The 19,813-nt window shown below is 41.9% G+C and overlaps 2 protein-coding genes across 51 annotated transcripts; one reads left to right on the plus strand and one right to left on the minus strand.

Annotated features, from left to right (window-relative positions):
• Positions 1–1,119: 1,119 nt before the first annotated feature.
• Positions 1,120–9,839, minus strand: hsf2bp (heat shock transcription factor 2 binding protein). The gene is given in 11 exon segments (XM_022203989.2): positions 1,120–1,345; positions 3,887–4,086; positions 4,638–4,741; positions 4,982–5,099; positions 5,590–5,734; positions 5,814–5,963; positions 6,829–6,932; positions 8,246–8,302; positions 8,305–8,380; positions 8,903–9,022; positions 9,636–9,839. Coding segments are annotated over 10 exon segments (1,035 nt in total). The 5' UTR covers positions 8,954–9,022; positions 9,636–9,839; the 3' UTR covers positions 1,120–1,315.
• On the plus strand, positions 9,816–19,777 carry ankrd10a (ankyrin repeat domain 10a). 50 transcript variants are annotated; one of them, XM_051943410.1, is made up of 12 exons: positions 9,816–10,118; positions 11,237–11,389; positions 11,523–11,614; positions 13,719–14,321; positions 14,355–14,826; positions 15,128–15,195; positions 15,532–15,769; positions 15,804–16,006; positions 16,074–16,141; positions 16,277–17,539; positions 18,246–18,323; positions 18,404–19,777. In XM_051943410.1, exons 1-4 carry the CDS (start codon positions 9,933–9,935, stop codon positions 13,723–13,725), a joined length of 438 nt encoding a protein of 145 aa, XP_051799370.1. In that variant the 5' UTR covers positions 9,816–9,932; the 3' UTR covers positions 13,726–14,321; positions 14,355–14,826; positions 15,128–15,195; positions 15,532–15,769; positions 15,804–16,006; positions 16,074–16,141; positions 16,277–17,539; positions 18,246–18,323; positions 18,404–19,777. The 50 variants fall into 50 exon arrangements, with proteins under 50 accessions (XP_051799370.1, XP_051799351.1, XP_051799369.1 ...); XM_051943391.1 differs by adding an exon at positions 14,859–14,891 and having other exon boundaries at positions 14,355–14,792; positions 15,128–15,769; XM_051943409.1 differs by having other exon boundaries at positions 14,355–14,792; positions 15,128–15,229.
• The last annotated feature ends 36 nt before the right edge of the window (positions 19,778–19,813 follow it).

The following is a 19,813-nucleotide window of genomic DNA, read 5'->3' on the forward strand; positions in this document are numbered from 1 at the left end:
GTCCTGACAGAGAAGAACAGAGGTAGGGGTGATAATATGGGGCTGAATGAGGATGAAGCTGCTGGGGAGATGACTTTTATAGATGAGTGTCTGTGGATAAACTAAAATAGTAGCTGACATGATGACTCCCAGTCTGAAATGTTCCATCATGATAACCTGCCAAAGCACACTGCCACCAGAAGAAAGAGGAAAATATGACCCAGTTTATCACCTGGTTTGAATCCAGTAGAACAACTTCAGGGAACACAACCCTCCAGCAAAGAGCAGCTGAAAAAACTGTCCAATAACGTCAGAACATTTGGTGCCCTCTGGTAAAAACCTTCCTGTTCAACTTACTATTAATACAGTAACTGGAATCAGTAATTATCTGGCATGAAAGTGATATTCCACAGACATGTACTCATACTGTACGCTGTATATTAGCTTCTGGCATTAAAGGCATTAGAGGAGATTTAATTTCCTACGACTTTGAACGTAGCATGCGCACATACAACCTCTCCCTCACCCCCCTCTAACCTCCCCCCTCTTAACATTTACGAAGAAACGCCCCCCTCCAGAAACTTGCGTAGGACTCGTGAAGTTGTCTTTTACGGCTGGGTCCCCCTGGATCTTTATCTGCTATTATGTAAAAAAGATGAGCAAAACAAGTCTCCAGCTAACTATGAAGCTATACCAAAGCAACACACACAGAAAACACGTAAGTCCAAGGCGTACGTAATCTACGTAACTAGGCCTGAGCCGGAAGATTTTTGATTGACAGGAAAGGGAGCAAACCAAACGCCTCGGTCCGAGCGCGTTGATTGGCTGATGTTTTTCAGGTCCTGCCATGTCCACAGTTATTTATTTTAATTTTTTTAGAGACCATACATACAAGTCCACTAAAGGTCAGTATATTCATTTTATGTGAATCAGACAAATTAAACAAAAAAAACATCCTCCATAATGCCTTTAAATCAGGCTACAGCACTTCGTAAATAGCTTTTCTTTCATGCAAACTGAACCTAACTTCAAAGCTAAAAGGTATTGGGGGGATTTGATTATTCATTAGCAGCGTTATGTGTTGATTGTGGCCTTCAGATTTAATCTAAAATCCAATAAAGAGGACAGACGGTGCACAGAAGGAGTTCAAACATCCTCTTTAATGTGTGAACAAACCTGAATTACTGCTTTTATACTGAAAGAGGAACAAACAGGATGCTGTGAACAAACCTGGAAGTCCAACACTGAACAACGCTGGTAGAAAAGTTCCGACATAAAACCTCTTTTCTCACTTTATCACGTTTAACTTTTCCTCTGTGGAGGTGAAGAATCCTCATCAGACTCTGTTGTGTTTACATCCTCGGCCCTGGAAACACAAACCAGCACATTCACTGCTGCCTCACACTTTAACTTTCCAGAAAAGGTTTTATGAATGATGCTTAAGAAATGTCATTTTAAAAAAAAAACAACACCCTTAATCAGAGAAACTGTAAAAACAGAAACAACACAGATTTCCAACGGTCTTTGAAGTAGTCACGTGTGACGCTGTGTTTAGTCGGACAAATGACCCAAAATCTGATCTTAAAATTGTAATATTTGATCAAAATCATTTTAATATTCACATGTCATTTAAAAATGAGCAGAATCAAAGTGTCTGCATCAGATCCTCACCTGCAGCAGTAAAACACTGACTGATCTGTTGGTTAAAGTCTGGGAATATTCAGCTGATTTAAGGAGGAAAGTACACAAACTGATTCAATATTTAAATATCGACAGTTTATAGAGACAGTTTGTTTCACTGATAAAAGAAATAATCAAAGAAATGTTATTTTTATTTTATTCTTTTATGACAGATGGCTTTATAGGTGTATTATACTGTTTAAAACACATTTCTGACTTCCTCTAGTTTTACTAATGTTCTGCTGTTTCCATAAAGTGTAAAAACTACAGAGGTGGAAATTAATCTTCCTGTGGAAATATTTAAAGACACTGAACTGACATAATGTGAGCCTGGTTTAGTGGAACTTTATTGTTGATGAACTGTCACAGGTTTTATGTATTTTAAGTATATATTTGATCCATTTACAAGGTAGGATGATAAAGAACCTTCTTCCTATAATAGTTCCTCCTTTAGTTTGTTTGGTTAAGGTCAGGATCACTACACAGATGTGGAGATGAAAGGGAATTTAGAATAATTTCTAGATCTTAACCGTTGTAAAATCCTCTCTGGTTCAGTTTCTCCTGCTGACTCATCCTACCTGCTGACTGATCCTACCTGATGACTGATCCTACCTGCTGACTGATCCTACCTGATGACTGATCCTGATGACTGATCCTACCTGATGACTGATCCTACCTGCTGACTGATCCTACCTGATGACTGATCATACCTGATGACTGATCCTACCTGCTGACTGATCCTACCTGATGACTGATCCTGATGACTGATCCTACCTGATGACTGATCCTGATGACTGATCCTACCTACTGACTGATCCTACCTGATGACTGATCCTACCTGATGACTGATCCTGATGACTGATCCTACCTGATGACTGATCCTACCTGATGACTGATCCTGATGACTGATCCTACCTGATGACTGATCCTGATGACTGATCCTACCTGATGACTGATCCTACCTGATGACTGATCCTGATGACTGATCCTACCTGATGACTGATCCTGATGACTGATCCTACCTGCTGACTGATCCTACCTGCTGACTGATCCTACCTGCTGACTGATCCTACCTACTGACTGATCCTACCTGATGACTGATCCTACCTGATGACTGATCCTACCTGATGACTGATCCTACCTGATGACTGATCCTGATGACTGATCCTACCTGATGACTGATCCTACCTGCTGACTGATCCTACCTGCTGACTGATCCTACCTGCTGACTGATCCTACCTACTGACTGATCCTACCTGATGACTGATCCTACCTGATGACTGATCCTGATGACTGATCCTACCTGATGACTGATCCTACCTGATGACTGATCCTACCTACTGACTGATCCTACCTGATGACTGATCCTGATGACTGATCCTACCTGATGACTGATCCTACCTGGTGACTGATCCTACCTGATGACTGATCCTACCTACTGACTGATCCTACCTGATGACTGATCCTGATGACTGATCCTACCTGATGACTGATCCTACCTGATGACTGATCCTACCTACTGACTGATCCTACCTGATGACTGATCCTACCTGATGACTGATCCTGATGACTGATCCTACCTGCTGACTGATCCTACGTGATGACTGATCCTACCTACTGACTGATCCTACCTGCTGACTGATCCTGATGACTGATCCTACCTGATGACTGATCCTACCTGCTGACTGATCCTACGTGATGACTGATCCTACCTACTGACTGATCCTACCTGCTGACTGATCCTGATGACTGATCCTACCTGATGACTGATCTCACCTGATGACTGATCCTACCTGCTGACTGATCCTACTTGCTGACTGATCCTACCTGATGACTGATCCTACCTGCTGACTGATCCTACCTACTGACTGATCCTACCTGATGACTGATCCTACCTGCTGACTGATCCTACCTGATGACTGATCATACCTGCTGACTGATCCTACCTGATGACTGATCTCACCTGATGACTGATCCTACCTGATGACTGATCCTACCTACTGACTGATCCTGATGACTGATCTCACCTACTGACTGATCCTACCTGCTGACTGATCCTACCTGCTGACTGATCCTGATGACTGATCTCACCTGATGACTGATCCTACCTGCTGACTGATCCTACCTGCTGACTGATCCTACCTGCTGACTGATCCTACCTACTGACTGATCCTACCTGATGACTGATCCTACCTGATGACTGATCCTACCTGATGACTGATCCTACCTGCTGTAAGGCCTGCAGGTCCTCCAGGGTCTGCTGAGCTGCCAGTCTGAGGCTGGGCTGGAGGCTGGAGGTGAGCCGGACGACTCGAGCCTGGAGGTCTGGATCCAGCAGAGAGGAGCCCAACAGGAGCAGAACCTCCTCCTCCAACAGCACCGACTGCAGGAGGCGCAGAGAGTGAAGACTGACCTCCCAGTGTCCATCTGGCACACAAACAGAGCAGAGCTGACCTGGAGGAACCTTCTGACTGAACTACAGACCTGCAGGTTTAACATCACAGCAGGAAAAGTGTGAATAACCTCATTAACAGTAGTTCTGTTCTGCTCCAGGGTTGTAATGAAATTAGACAACACACAGCAGCAGGAACTGACTGAGTTCAGACTTCATACAATAAGCAATAAAGATTATTAAAAAGGACAATGAAACTGAAAATAATAAAACAGTAAAGACAAAAAAACACTGAATAAAGGCAAAAAATATTTAGAAAAAAATCTGATACAGCAAAAGACAGTAAATGATAAAACAATAAAAAGACAATAAAACATAAAACAGTAAATGTAAGATAAGAAAAAGTATAAAACACTGAAAAAGACAAAACATTGAAGATTTAAAAAAAAAAAGACAATTTAACATTAAGAAAGACAATAAAGCATTTAAAAAGAAGACTAAAATATAAAAGACAATAAAATTGGGTTATAAAATAGCAAAATATAAAGCAGTAAAATCTAAAGCAGTGTCACTGAGACGTCCTTACCGTCCAGCAGCGTCCAGATCAGAGACATCAGGTTCTGGTTCCCACTGATGTGCTTCAGTCCTTTAATGCTGATGGTCACATTGTACAGAGACATGAGCAGCAACCTGGAGAGAAAAAGTACTACTGAGTACTAATGAGTACTATTACTGAGTACTACACGTTACACAGAGACATCAGCAGCAGCCTGTAATAAATACCACAGTAATTGTACTACTGAGTACTACAGAGGTCCAGTGCTGCCCCCTGCTGTCTAACATGCTGTACTGAAACCATTCACTCACACTGTATTATTATGTATTAAACTGAAACTATTCTATTCTATTTATTGTATCTTCTCTACGTACACTTTGAGTTTGGGGAAGACTCCCGGCTTCAGGAGCTCCAGCAGCTTCACCAGAGTGTCCAGTAAGACGTGCGCTGAGCTGGACAGGAAGTCCCGCCCACAAGGGACCGCTGCGATGTCTGATTGGAGGGAAATGGAGAGTTCAGGTGAGTGAGGGACATCTGGTCTGGAGACACTGAAACCTGGACAATCGCCGCACAGTTCATGACACAGTTAAATGTTTACAGTTAGAGGACATCCCTGGTCTGTATTTCATTTCAAAAGGCTGTGCTGTCAGAATTAAAACTACCAGAGTGTACAAAGTAATAAAAGTCTGGCACTGTTTTAAATAATGTGGTGTTAAATAAACCGTCTGTTGCCTTCAGGTCCTCCTCACATACATCTATAAATGATGGATAGGATCACGATGCTGCGATGCTCTCCTCTAATGACACTCTACTCCATTCTAACCGCCCTGCTGCGTGACGTTGCCATGGTGACCGGTGACCTGCATACACATCCACTGGTGTCAGGAAATGAGACTGATTCTCACTGAACCGTGAGTTTCTGTGACTCCAGGCAACAATCTGTGGCATAAAACTGTAGAAAAGTGGATGAAAGTCTGCTCACTGGTGATGGTCCCAGCCAGCGCCAGCACAAACTGGTGCTCATGGGAGTTATGGTCCTCAGTCTGAGTCTTCATGTCTTCATCCAGGGACCTGACGAAGCTCTCCAGGGTCTGAGCAGCGACGGTGAGGAAGGACCGCAGCTTCCCCTGTAGCACATATAGGACATAGATGACAGCTTCAGCAGCCGGCTGGGACACACCAACCCTCTGGAGCGGTCGTACTCACATCAGCCAGCCACAGCGTCACCGTCTCCTCCCTGGAAGAGCAGCTCCACAGCAGACTGCAGGCTGCTGATCCCAGACCGGAGCAGAAGGCGGCCTGCTGCTGCAGCTCTGATCCACTCTGCCACAGCTGCTCTCGCAACAGCAGCTTCTCCTGCAGGACGAATGTGTCCAGATACAGGATAAAGGAATAAAAGAGACACCAGAGCTTCATCCACTAAGTCAGGAGAGACAAACTCATCTTCAGGTTCCACATCCAGCCCAGTCTGATCTCCAGTAAAACCAGTAAAGCCACAGCATAGTAACAGATAAACAACCACAGCTCCTAATGGTTCCTGTGTTTTAATGCGGAAATGTTCACATTTAAGGAATTATCTTTTTACTAAACATCATGAACACACACTCATAGCTGTCTGAAACTAAACCATGTAGGATTTTACTTTATGATCAAAACAACAAAAGTCAGACAACAAAAGACAACACACAGGACAAAATATTACAAAAACGAGAGACAAAATGACAGAAGCAAGAAACAAAATGCACAAAAATTAGACAAATGACATGAAGCAAAACAGAAAATGAGACAAAAAAGTTACAAACCAACAAAAAATGGACAAAAATTGTGACAAAAAATTACATAAATGACACAAAACATGAGAAAAGAAACACAAGCGAGACCAAAAGGAAACACAAAATGACAAAAAAAAAGACAAAATATTACAAAAATGAGACACAAAAGAACAAAGAGCAATCTATTAGTTAACTTTATGACCCAAACAACTTTTTATGTTCCAGAAATGATTTTAAATTTATAGTTTTACAAATTTACAATCTGCAGTTAATGTCTTCTCTGTAATTTTTACACTTTGAGGGCCGGATTGGACCCTCTGGAGGACCACTTTTGGCCCACGGGCCTCATGTTGGACACCCCTGCTCTAAATGCTTTGTTCTGTAGATTATTTCTGATGTTTCTCTACTACAGCAGACTGATTTGTTCTTCCAGTAGCTCCCTCTCTCACCTCTCTCTCCTTCTGACATTCACTCTGAGCTGCATCCAGTCGGGCCTGAAGGTGGAGACTCTCCTGCCTGAGCTGCTCCTGTTTCTGCTCTAGATGATCCTTCACTGCAGGAACACATCCACATGGAGGTCTGGAGGTTAACCAGGTCCACTAATGTACGGATCATACAGAACCGTTTTACATGCAATAATCCATGTTTTAAACCCTAAAACATCAGCAGTGTGTAAATGTTCTTGTCCTGAGACCAAATCTAAAAAAATTAGGAGAAAATAAAGTTTAAAATATTTTTAATACCAGATAAGTCTGGAGTTCCCCTAAAACACCATTTTTCTCTTGTCAAACTGGATCTCTGATGAAACAGTTCAACTCTCATTCAAATCTCATTTTTTTGGTTCTATTTTTTCATTCATGTCTCTGTAAGTGTGGGAGCATTTTTTAATCAACAGAATATTTTAAATAATTTTTATTATTCATGGAACGTTTCCCACAACATGTTAGCAGAACCTGCTGATAATATTTCTGTTATTTTTTGTCTTGTTCTTGACGTTTTCTGATTTGTTTTTGTTGTTTTATGTGTTGTCATTTTGTGTCCTGTTTCATTTTCTGCCTTGTTTTTGTCATTTTGTGTCTCACTTTTGCAGTCGTGTGTCTCATTTTGTGAGACCATTTTAAAACCTATGGAACATTATTTATCATCAGTATTACTAAACACAATTCGGTGACAGAAAAATTGCTAATTCAGCCACTTTGAGCAGCTCAAACAGACTAAACCTAGCGGAAATCTTCCTCCAGCTCTTCTCCAACACTTTTTAGGAACTGTGTTAAGATTCACACACACTTTAAACCAGCTTACAGTACAGTAATAACCAGCAAAATGTAAGAACGTACTGTTTAAAATGCTAGTGAACAACCTGTGGTCTCTGAATCAACACTGAGTACATCTGTGATTTCCAAACAGTCTAAATACATGAACCCGCTAACTGTGATGGAACATCTGGATTAAATCGGGCTACTACGTTCTTTCTGTTTTCTGTTTCCCATCCGTTGTATTTGTGCTAAACGGAAGGTGTGACCTCGGCGTTATCTTGTCTTTCTCACGGATGTAAACCTCTGGTTTGGGTCACAGCAGGATAGAGGAGATCGTCAAACAGAAATCATTGTGAGGAGGCCTTGGAGCGTCTTATTAGTGGAGCAGTTAGACAAAACTGAGATAAAAAAGAAATCAACATGCAGGTGGTGTTTGATGCCAAATACAACCAACTAAAAACATTTTATTCTGTTCTACATCTGAAATATGTGACAGCGTATGAAATATAGAATAACTCTAGACAGAACCCACATCAAGCCAGCTAACATCTACGTCTGTTCATTATTTCTACAGTAGATGTAAAGCAGGTGAAGCCTAACAGGAGCATACCTGTCTGACTTGTTTGAGCTTTCTGCAGCATCTGAATCAGTTCCCCATTCAGAACTCTGGCAGGAACTCCCTGAGCTGCATCACTTCTGTGGTTAACTTCTCCAAATCTCTTTTCCTCACTCTGACAAAATCATCCTGAAAGAAAGAAAAAACAAAGGATAAACAACCTCAATATTAAAAATGACATTTTAAAAAGCAAGACCTCTACTGTAAACCCTCTGAGGCGTGTTATCTTTTAAAAAATCCCCACAAGGACACTGTTTATCAGCCAGAACATAATGAGTGACAGTTTACATTTATAATAGCTGAAGTTTGGGTGTAAACTGTTAATATTTATGATGTTCATTTAGATATTTTACAGAGAGCAGAGTGATTCAAACTGTCTGTGAGAATGGAGTGTGTGAGCAAATGAGATGCCGTCAGCAGCATCACTGCTCTGCAAAAAAAGAGACAATGTATATATAATGTTGTTATTTCTGGGCCTGGTTTAATGTGGTCTACATACAGGAAATAAGTCAACAATAATCTGTATTATGTCGTATGGAAATAGAGTCCATACAACAGAAACTGTTAGTGGTAGCCCCAACCCTGGACAGCACTCTGGTCTGACCAGTAGGTTATTTTCTGGTAACGTTAGCATCTGTTAACCTGTTTTACCTTTGATCCATGATTCACCACCAGGGACTTCCCGCTGAATAACGCTGCCATCTTACACCTGGTGTGTTTAATGTCTTCTTCTGCTTCTATAGATGACTCCTATGAGACTGCTGAGGTTTTCTGTAGCACGAATAAACAGTTTGACACCTCAGCATTGGACTGTGACAATGTAACAGCTATACACTAGCCATCAAAACTAGCATGATAGCACAGTTAGCTAACCATGTTTTAGTGTTAAGTTTATACAGCCAAATACCTTTGAGTTGTTCAGGTAACATAGGTAATTACCAAATAACTAATATATATATATTTTTTAAAAAAAACAATAAATACACACATATTGTTCCTTATTTATAAAGTAAAAGTAAGAGCTACATATTAGCCACAAAAGCTAGCATGATAGCAATTAGTTGTCATGTTTGGCGTTAAATACTTGTACAGCTAAACAGCTTTGGGGTCTTCAGTTAAATATATATAATTACTGCATAAAACTACTAATATTCATTAATAATAATAAAGTGAAAAAGGTAATTACACAAATACCGTTCCTTGCTTGTGACACAGTAAGCGCTACTTATTAGCCACCAACGCAAGCACGACAGCATAGTGAGCTAACGATGTTTCAGTGTTAAATGTTTAAACACCTAAACAGCTTAGAGTTGTTCAGCTAAACATAGATAATTCCTAAATTATTCATATTAAATTTGAGAATTACCTACTTATTGTTCCTTACCAGTGAGACTAATCTCTAACTCTCCCTCTGGTCTGCAGGCGGTCCGGTGGTGGAAGGTTTTTAGCCAAAACCATAAGAAGCTCCGGAGGTCGGCGGTGCGTGAGACTCCAGTCCGGGTTTTGTGATTCCCCCCCTGGTCGTGGAAAAGCTCCGGGGTGCGTGATACTCCAGTACGGGTTTTGTCATGCCCTCTCTACCGTAAAGAGAAGCTTATCTGCTCTTCCTTTGTGTTTGAACCTCTTTAGCCAGTCTGCTCCGGGATCGGGACTGGCTGAGAAACACCCCTACCTGCCGCTCATGTCTGCGGGACTGGAACCAGACTTCTCCGGTGATGAGGTGTTCGTCCGCCGGTTCCCCGTACACCGAGCCTGCCGGGATGGAGACATCGGAGCGCTGCTGTCGCTGTCAAACCGGACTCATCTGACGGCTGAGGACTCCCGCTACGGATGGACCCCCATCCACTGGGCTGCTCACTACGGACAGGTAGGGATTAACGGATTTAGGTTTAACGGTTCTCCTCACTAAGGCCAAAACTGTGTCTGGGAGGAAAACTTAACACTCTCTGCCAGTTTAGCTTACTGCTGTCAACTTTACTACTTGTTCTCATAATACTTGTTGCTGTAACGTCACAACTAGCGTTTTATAGATGCTTAGATGTCTTTAAACGTTAATAATCACTGCCTAATACAGTCATGTCTGATCTCCTGGGAGAAAAAACGAAAATAACGGCTTTGAGCGTTTTCATTGGTTCCTGTGGAGCCAATCAGCGTTCAGGCGCCAAAGCGGCCCCAGAAAACCCGGAAGTGTTAATTTCCGTGTTTTGATTTGGTTCCTAAAGCAACAAAAATACGTTTTCTTAAGATCAGAATAAAATATATAAAACTAAGAATACTAAATCGAGATAAACGAATAAATAGATTCATGATGAATGTATACATGTGTACGCAATGAAAGGTTGTTGCATATTTTCAGTTTCTTTTAGACTTTGTATGTTTCTCTTTCAAAGCACTGAGATAATTGTCAACAAGATTTGCTCTAAAACACTGGAAAATAGGTGTTTCTGTCTCTGCCAGCTGTATCAGGTTGTTCAGTATCAAATCACACCTCATGTCCCCCCAGTATTTTCTCCAGCAGCAGGAAGTCTGGTTTTGGTTGACAGTCAGTCCTGCAGAATCTCCCTAAAATCATTTAACAAAATGAGATGTTCTCACTTCAGAGCTGTCATTTAAAAGTGACATGCTGTGTTCACTTTGTCTCAGTCTGCTGTTGTTCAGAGTTTATGACTAATTCTGGTGGACTCATAAAACAGTAAAGTGAATATATTATGATTATAAATACATTAAATACACAGATTTGTCTGCATTTTAGGAACTGAGATGTCCTTCCAGATGGTGCACTGTCCTTCTAACAACTAAAACCTGTTCACACCAGACCTGCACCAATCCACCCATACAGGCTAATGTGATGCAGGATTATTGGAGATGTTTTACAGTAAAAGTGCAAACACAGAGGCTATTTTCAGTTTTCTGTGCAATGATTTACGTGCATCTGTTGCCCAGCGGTTGTTGTGTCACTGTCAGCTTGTGTTGTGTGTCTCCCAGCTGGAGTGTGTGGTGCGTCTGGTGCAGATGGGCTGTGAGGTGAACACGGTGAGCAGCCGCTTCAACCAGACACCGACTCACACGGCGGCGTTTGGAGGACATCCTCACTGCGTGGTGTGGCTGACGGAGGCCGGAGCTGATGTCAACCAGCAGGTCGGTCTGAGATCTGTCCTGTAGGACTGTAGAGATGATCGTTGTCTTTAATAGTATTTGTTGTCTTATTTTATCAATAACCTTCATCGTCGTCGTACACATGGATCTCCTTAGAGTTTTCCTGTGTCTGCAGGACTTTGTAGGTGAGACTCCCATCCATAAGGCGGCTCGTTCAGGCAGTCTGGAGTGTATTCAGGTCCTGTTGATAGCAGGAGCTAAACCTCAGTAAGTATCCTGCAGTCTGCCCCGTGTTCAGCTGCAGTAGCTCTGTTCTACTCAATGTGAACCACAGCAGCAGCTCAGGTCTGTTTGTGTCACTAGAACCTCATGTGGCATAATTTCTGGCCTTCCATAGATAGATCAGACATCTGTTCTGAGTCGTTACCAACCTGCTGAGGTGCTTCCTGACTTTAGAGACGTTCTGCTGCTGCTGTGGTTTTAATGAACTTTCTCTTCACATCAGCTGTTTGGGAGGAAACAACACGATGGTTTACTTTCAACTCTCAGCAGTTTGTTAGCAGTTTCAGTATGATTACGGTGGAGATTCATAACTGATCATCAGCACATCTCACCGTATCTTCTGTCCTGATTCTGTCATTTCCAGCCCAAAGAAGCTTATTGGTCAAATGAAAACAGACCAGTTTGTAAGTACATGGACCTTTTATGCTCTTTTGTTTCTTTAAGATGTTAACTCTGACTTCAGAAAAACATTCTTAAACACAGAGGAGTGCTCTGAAAGTGGAACTATTTTAAACTACTGTTAATTCTAAATAACTAAAAGTTAATCTCACACAGACACTGCAGGGTCTGAAGAGGTGTAGAAATATTCCAGATGTTTCAGCGTCTGTCTGCTTCCAACCAGCTGATGTGAACAGGATCATTCAGCTGAGGCTCATTTCTCAGAGTTGATGGTAGATTAACTGTGATGTTTTTTGTGTTGTAGATGTTCTGTGATGTGACAGAAAGTCAGAGAGGATGTTCACATTACTGCACAAGCAGAAAAGCTCATGTGTTTCTATTCTAATTTTAAATGAGTTTCACTACATTACAGCATATTTTCACCACTGCTCTGGTTTTATAATCCCTCATATGCTCTAATCTGACACAGTGGGAGGAAATAACTTTAAAGACTGCAGATAAAAGTCACAAGCTTATTGTCTGTAAATGTTTAGCAGAAAATGTGATTTCTCTTTGATTTCTCTTGAAAAACAGATTCTGCTGTTTATCATCTTCAGTCTTTATTTATTCAGACAAAGCTCTTACATGCCTGCTGTGTGTCCAAATTAAGCTCTGAAACGTCTGAGATGATCCTCCAATGGATGTTTCTCGCATTAAGGAAATAAAATGGAAATAAAGCATGAGCACAGTCGGCGCTGTTGAACAGGCATTAATAAACTGGTGGAAGAAATCAAATATCTACAATATTTCTGCTGATCTGTGCCTGGATTTCTTTTTCTTTCTATTTATATAACACTTGTACAGACCTATGGCCAGCCAAAGTCCTTTACAGTAAAATAAATCCTCAAAAATACGAGAACAATAAAAGCACAGCAATAAAACAGTAAAATAAACAGATAAAGGTCCATTAAAGGTGACTCTGCTCAGCCAAAGGCCAGGGTGAAGAAGTAGGTCTGAAGTCCAGTTTTAAAATGGAGCGGCTTTTCTCAGATTTAAACTCTCTGAAGAAAATATGACATCTTTGAAAATCCACTGATCTTAAACCATTTGAACCAGAAACTAAAGCTCAGAGTTTCAACTTTCTGATGTGATTTTGAAATTGAAGCTTAAAATTGTGGTATTTTATCCTAATATGTTCTTCAGCATTTTGCATTTAAAAATGTGCCAAAAATAATTAGTCTGCTCTAAACACATTCTGTAAAAAACTAAAAATTCTGCTCGACTGACCACAAACAAAAAGCCCTGCGTGACTCGGCTGTGACAGAAATTCAGAGACTTTTGGACTGAACTGCAGGCAGTGTTTACGTAGAACAAACAGGAGACAAATGTGGAAACCAATTTTAAAAAAACTAAGATTAATAATAATCAGTGAATCCATCCTGAATATTCAGTAGCTTTCAACATCATTTTACTGAATCAAACTTCAAGAGAAATCAAAGCAGGTCTGGTTAATTCTGGCATGAAATCATTTATTGTCATCATGAGCTTTTCAGGTGTAGAAACGTTTCATGTTTTACTGTTTGATCCTAACATGCAGTATGTCACGTTTAGAACTCCGTATTCAGGTTTGCTTTGTTCTATCTGCTGTAAAGGAAGGATTTGAACCTGTGCTGGCAGAGACAAACACTCTGCACGTTCTGATGTTTTGCAGCTGTTGAGTTTGAACATGATTTTCTCGAGTAATCCCAGAAAGAGGGAGCAATCCAAATAGGCACTGCACAGTCTGCATCTGCGAGCATCTTACACACCAATGAGTGTTCACTATCGCTTCCTACAGTTTCTGCAGCTGGCAAACTGGCGAGGTATTTCCTGCAGTGATTGGTTCCATGCTCACAAAGCACTGATGATGATGGTAGTCATGTCTAGGCCTGCATGCTGAGTTAGCTTACAGCTGGTTTAGCTTTCACCGGGCCAACAAACTGCCCACCACCCAGGAGTTACTGTAGAAATCAGTCTGAGTTTAGGGAGTATTGAGCTGTAGCTGAAGGATAGGAGCAACATGTGAGGGTTAAACACATTCAGGAGATCAGTAAAATGGAATGATTGTTTAGGACTATTCCTGCAAAAACAATAATAGAATACAGGCCTAGAAGTAGAAACTCAGTGCAACAAAAGTGGATCATGGCTCCACGAGGAAAAGAGCGGTCAGAGGAGCTTAAAACAGACTGTGAGACTTCACAGAGATGGAAATAAGATTCACAGATGCAGCAGTAATCAGAGGTCGAGAAGGAGTCATAGTTCCACTGATCAGGAGGTCAAGAAGGAGTCATAGTTCCACTAAACAGAGGTCTAGAAGGAGTCATAGTTCCACTAATCAGAGGTCTAGAAGGAGTCATAGTTCCACTAATCAGGAGGTCCAGAAGGAGTCATAGTTCCACTAATCAGGAGGTCTAGAAGGAGTCATAGTACCACTAATCAGGAGGTCTAGAAGGAGTCATAGTTCCACTAATCAGGAGGTCAAGAAGGAGTCATAGTTCCACTAATCAGAGGTCTAGAAGGAGTCATAGTTCCACTAATCAGAGGTCTAGAAGGAGTCATAGTTCCACTAATCAGGAGGTCCAGAAGGAGTCATAGTTCCACTAATCAGGAGGTCTAGAAGGAGTCATAGTACCACTAATCAGGAGGTCTAGAAGGAGTCATAGTTCCACTAATCAGGAGGTCAAGAAGGAGTCATAGTTCCACTAATCAGAGGTCTAGAAGGAGTCATAGTACCACTAATCAGGAGGTCTAGAAGGAGTCATAGTTCCACTAATCAGGAGGTCTAGAAGGAGTCAGTTCCACTGATCAGGAGGTCCAGAAGGAGTCATAGTTCCACTAATCAGAGGTCTAGAAGGAGTCATAGTTCCACTAATCAGGAGGTCTAGAAGGAGTCATAGTTCCACTAATCAGGAGGTCTAGAAGGAGTCAGTTCCACTGATCAGGAGGTCCAGAAGGAGTCATAGTTCCACTAATCAGGAGGTCCAGAAGGAGTCATAGTTCCACTAATCAGGAGGTCTAGAAGGAGTCATAGTTCCACTAATCAGGAGGTCCAGAAGGAGTCATAGTTCCACTAATCAAGAGGTCTAGAAGGAGTCATAGTTCCACTAATCAGGAGGTCTAGAAGGAGTCATAGTTCCACTAATCAGGAGGTCTAGAAGGAGTCATAGTTCCACTAATCAGGAGGTCAAGAAGGAGTCATAGTTCCACTAAACAGAGGTCTAGAAGGAGTCATAGTTCCACTAATCAGAGGTCTAGAAGGAGTCATAGTTCCACTAATCAGAGGTCTAGAAGGAGTCATAGTTCCACTAATCAGGAGGTCTAGAAGGAGTCATAGTTCCACTAATCAGAGGTCTAGAAGGAGTCATAGTTCCACTAATCAGGAGGTCCAGAAGGAGTCATAGTTCCACTAATCAGGAGGTCTAGAAGGAGTCATAGTACCACTAATCAGGAGGTCCGGAAGGAGTCATAGTTCCACTAATCAGGAGGTCTAGGAGGAGTCATAGTTCCACTAATCAGGAGGTCTAGAAGGAGTCATAGTTCCACTAATCAGGAGGTCTAGAAGGAGTCATAGTACCACTAATCAGGAGGTCCAGAAGGAGTCATAGTTCCACTAATCAGGAGGTCTAGAAGGAGTCATAGTACCACTAATCAGGAGGTCCAGAAGGAGTCATAGTTCCACTAATCAGGAGGTCTAGGAGGAGTCATAGTTCCACTAATCAGGAGGTCTGGAAGGAGTCATAGTACCACTAATCAGGAGGTCTAGAAGGAGTCATAGTTCCACTAATCAGAGGTCTAGAAGGAGTCATAGTTCCACTAATCAGGAGGTCCAGAAGGAGTCATAGTTCCACTAATCAGGAGGTCTAGAAGGAGTCATAGTACCACTAATCAGGAGGTCTAGAAGGAGTCATAGTTCCACTAATCAGGAGGTCTGGAAGGAGTCATAGTACCACTAATCAGGAGGTCTAGAAGGAGTCATAGTTCCACTAATCAGAGGTCCAGAAGGAGTCATAGTTCCACTAATCAGGAGGTCCAGAAGGAGTCATAGTTCCACTAATCAGGAGGTCTGGAAGGAGTCATAGTTCCACTAATCAGGAGGTCTAGAAGGAGTCATAGTTCCACTAATCAGAGGTCTAGAAGGAGTCATAGTTCCACTAATCAGGAGGTCCAGAAGGAGTCATAGTTCCACTAATCAGGAGGTCTAGAAGGAGTCATAGTACCACTAATCAGGAGGTCCGGAAGGAGTCATAGTTCCACTAATCAGGAGGTCTAGGAGGAGTCATAGTTCCACTAATCAGGAGGTCTAGAAGGAGTCATAGTTCCACTAATCAGGAGGTCTAGAAGGAGTCATAGTTCCACTAATCAGGAGGTCTAGGAGGAGTCATAGTTCCACTAATCAGAGCTGCAGGTTTTCCTACAAACATGACTTTGTAAAACATCAGATTTCTGTGGACAGTGAAGAAAAACACTCGTATTCTTTGGCATAAAACTAAAAGATAAATTTAGCTGAAGAACATCAGAAGAAGTCTGATGAATGCTGGGAGATAAATAAATGGATAATAATGATGTAGAGGTGTTTGGTTTGAACTGAGACTCAGTGGATGTTTGATCCTGACAGTGAAGCATGGAGGATGGAGTGTGATGATGTGGAGCTGCATGGAATATTGAGGAGATCTTCTCTTGATGGAACCATGAATACTTGAAGATTTACCAGAATAATAATAATCTCAGTCAGTTTACTGATATTTGTTGCACTGAGTTCTTACTGTGTGGCCTGGATTTAAGTCTAGAAATCTGAAGTGTTAGTTTTACATGTATATCAGAGCCAAAAATGTCATGTGTAGATGATAGCCTTTAAATATTTACTGTTCTGTAAAATCAACTGTTAGTATAATAGTTGTTTTTGTCATTTCTAAATCAGATTGTTTAGAGCCTAGTTATAAGTTTCATTTTAATGAATTAGAAAAGATTTTATCATCATATATCTGAGTTAACAGGACATATTTTGTTGTTAACTTTATACATCTTTTAAAAAGATAAAATACAAATCCTGAATTTCTTATTATTCTGAATTGTCTTAGTTTAATTCCAAACATGTTGACTTTCTGTTGATTCTTCTACTGAGCACTGAGATGTAGTTTAACAGCCAAGCAGTAAATGAATGTTATTAAATGAATGTTTGAGGCAGATTTCAGTGAGACTGTTAGATGTTTGAGGCCGGTTGTTAGAGCTGAACTCGGGTGTTTTCCTGCAGCAGTCCTCTCACAGCTCTCTCATGGTTCAGGTTAAGGAATGCCAGTGGGCAGACGGCAGCAGACCTGGCTCATGCTCACGGCTTCCACGACTGTTTCTGCTTCATCTCCAACGCCCAGAAGCACCTGCAGCAGCTCCATGGGAATGAGAACGGCGCCCCCTGTGGTCAGGGTCTGTTCAGCAGGAAGAGGCAGCTGAACGTGGTGGAGGCCGGGCTGATGAAGAAACCCAGGAGGGCTGAAGGTAAGAAAATACCGTCTGATGGGATGGAACGTTGTTTACTAACGTTCAAAAAGACAACTCCATGTTCTCCATGAAAACTCACACTTTTATTCATGTGCTAACACGACTGTATGCCACTGTTGGTTTTTCTGAGTAATGCAGCTTCAGCATCTTTAATCCACTCCTGGGCAGGAAGTTTGTTTAGAAGCAAAAAGCTCCACAGCTGTCATCAGAGGTCCAAGTATAGTTAAAAAGATTAAGAATCCAGCTGAAGATGTGTCCTCTAAAGCATGATTCCGTGTCCTGTAGATGATTATCATGCGTATATGTGGCAGTGACAGGTTTACCTGTAGAGTCAGCTGATGCTGCTTCTTCTTCTTCTTTCAGTGTCGCTGTGAAAACTGTTCAGCAGATCAACATGTTGAAGCTGGAAAGGAGCAAATCCATCTGTTAGCAGCCACATTTCAGACTAAAAACAGGACTGGAGCAGTGTTTTATCCTAACAGGAGGGTACATATTTACCTCTGAACTGCAACGCTGCCGGAAAATTATAAATCCACTAAAATAAATCAATTCTGCTAATTATCAGATCAGCTCAAACCCTGTGACATTTCAGTGTTTAAAAAAAGGAAAAACGGTCAGAATTGAATTGATAAGTGTGCAATATTCTACGTTTTATCCTCAACACATGTTGTGTGCTGCTGGCTAACACTCTGTTGTTCTCCAGGTGTGTTTCAGGTTCAGATCAGTCCAGGTGAGGAGATGGAGAGCATGAACACCGAGTCTGAACAGGAGCTCAGCACAGGTGCTTCTTCATTCTCATTTCATCTGTTCTTCATGAGCTTCTGAGCAGATTTAACTCCGTATTTCCTTCCTATAAATCAGAGGACGGTACCAGACATCCCATCCTGCCTCCCCTTCAGCCCCCCAGCAGCCTCCATCCTCCGTCCTCCTCTCCTGTCCAGCATCCTTCATCGCGTCCTCAGCGTTCTTCGGCTGAGATGTGTGGCTCTCTGCATCTGACCAACAGCCCCGGCAGCTGTTCTTCTGCCCAGCCGGCCTGCTGGGGGCCCCTGGGGGCCGACTGTGGGGACTTCCTGCGTTATGGACACTACCACGGCTTTGGAGACACCGCTGAGGAGCTGAGCGACGACGGCAGCATCCAGACGGAGCACCGATCCAAGCAGGCCGACCTCTACCACGGCTCGTAAAGCACCTGCTGGAACCTGAACGTTTCACCTCCTTCACCACGTTTTACTGTCAAATCCTGCAGCTCTGTGGAAACAACACGAACACGTAGCGAGAAACCAGCAACAGTACGACAGTTATAGAAGCTACATTTCAATGAAAGACTGAAAAACCCTGGAATCAGCATCTACAATCATTTCCAAGTGTCCACAGCTGTAAACTCTGCAGTTCATCTGAAACGTCCCCAAGTTTTATCACAATGTATTTTACCAATTAGACATGTAGAATGAAGGCATTTTGGTGGAAAAGCACAATTTTAAGATTAATTTTGGTTCATTTTCCAGGTGGATTTTTCTGAAATCATGAGAAAAGTTTCCCCAAAATAAGCCAGAATATGAAACCAAAGTTTAAAAAACCCGAATCAACATGTATGATAACTTCAAAGTGCCCTCAGGTGTTCCCAAAACTAAGTGGCTCTACAGAATATAGATATTTACTCCTTTCCTCCACGTTTATCTCTCTGCTGTTCAGCTGAATATTCTCTGAAGTGTTTTTCACGGTTTGTTTTTTAGTTTTTTCTCCGTGCAGACGTTTTAAAGTCACTTCCAGACCCCATCAATCTTCTGCTAAAGCTGACATGTCCAGTGTTGGTTGTTGTTTTGTGCAGTGAGGAGGTTTTAACAGGAGACAGAGTTAGAAGCAGATAATCAGAATGTTGTTGTAGAGTTTTACGGTTTAGTTCCTCTGGTTTCCTGCCGGTGTTTCCTTCACTCATCGTTCTGTGTTTGCACTATGAAGGGCTGTGGGTGTGAACGTGTTCTGGAACATCAGGAGCCTTGATCTACCAAAGGGAATGTGTTATATTTATGTTTTAGAGCAGCTGAATGTGTGTAGAGAGCTGGACTGTAATTTAATCTGATAGTGAACCTCTTGTTGTTGTGACTGAAGACTTTTTCTAAACACTAAATCAGCTGAGTGCCAAAACCTGCCTTCCAGCACCCAGAACCAGCTCTGCTGCCTTCTGACCCACACTTTTATACTCAATAAAACCCGTTTTACATTTTTATAAAACTGTGTCCAGGCTTTGGTTTGAATGAGTTTGATCAG

This window comes from Acanthochromis polyacanthus, chromosome 22 (assembly GCF_021347895.1).
Source record: "Acanthochromis polyacanthus isolate Apoly-LR-REF ecotype Palm Island chromosome 22, KAUST_Apoly_ChrSc, whole genome shotgun sequence".
In the NCBI taxonomy this organism is placed as follows: domain Eukaryota; kingdom Metazoa; phylum Chordata; class Actinopteri; family Pomacentridae; genus Acanthochromis; species Acanthochromis polyacanthus.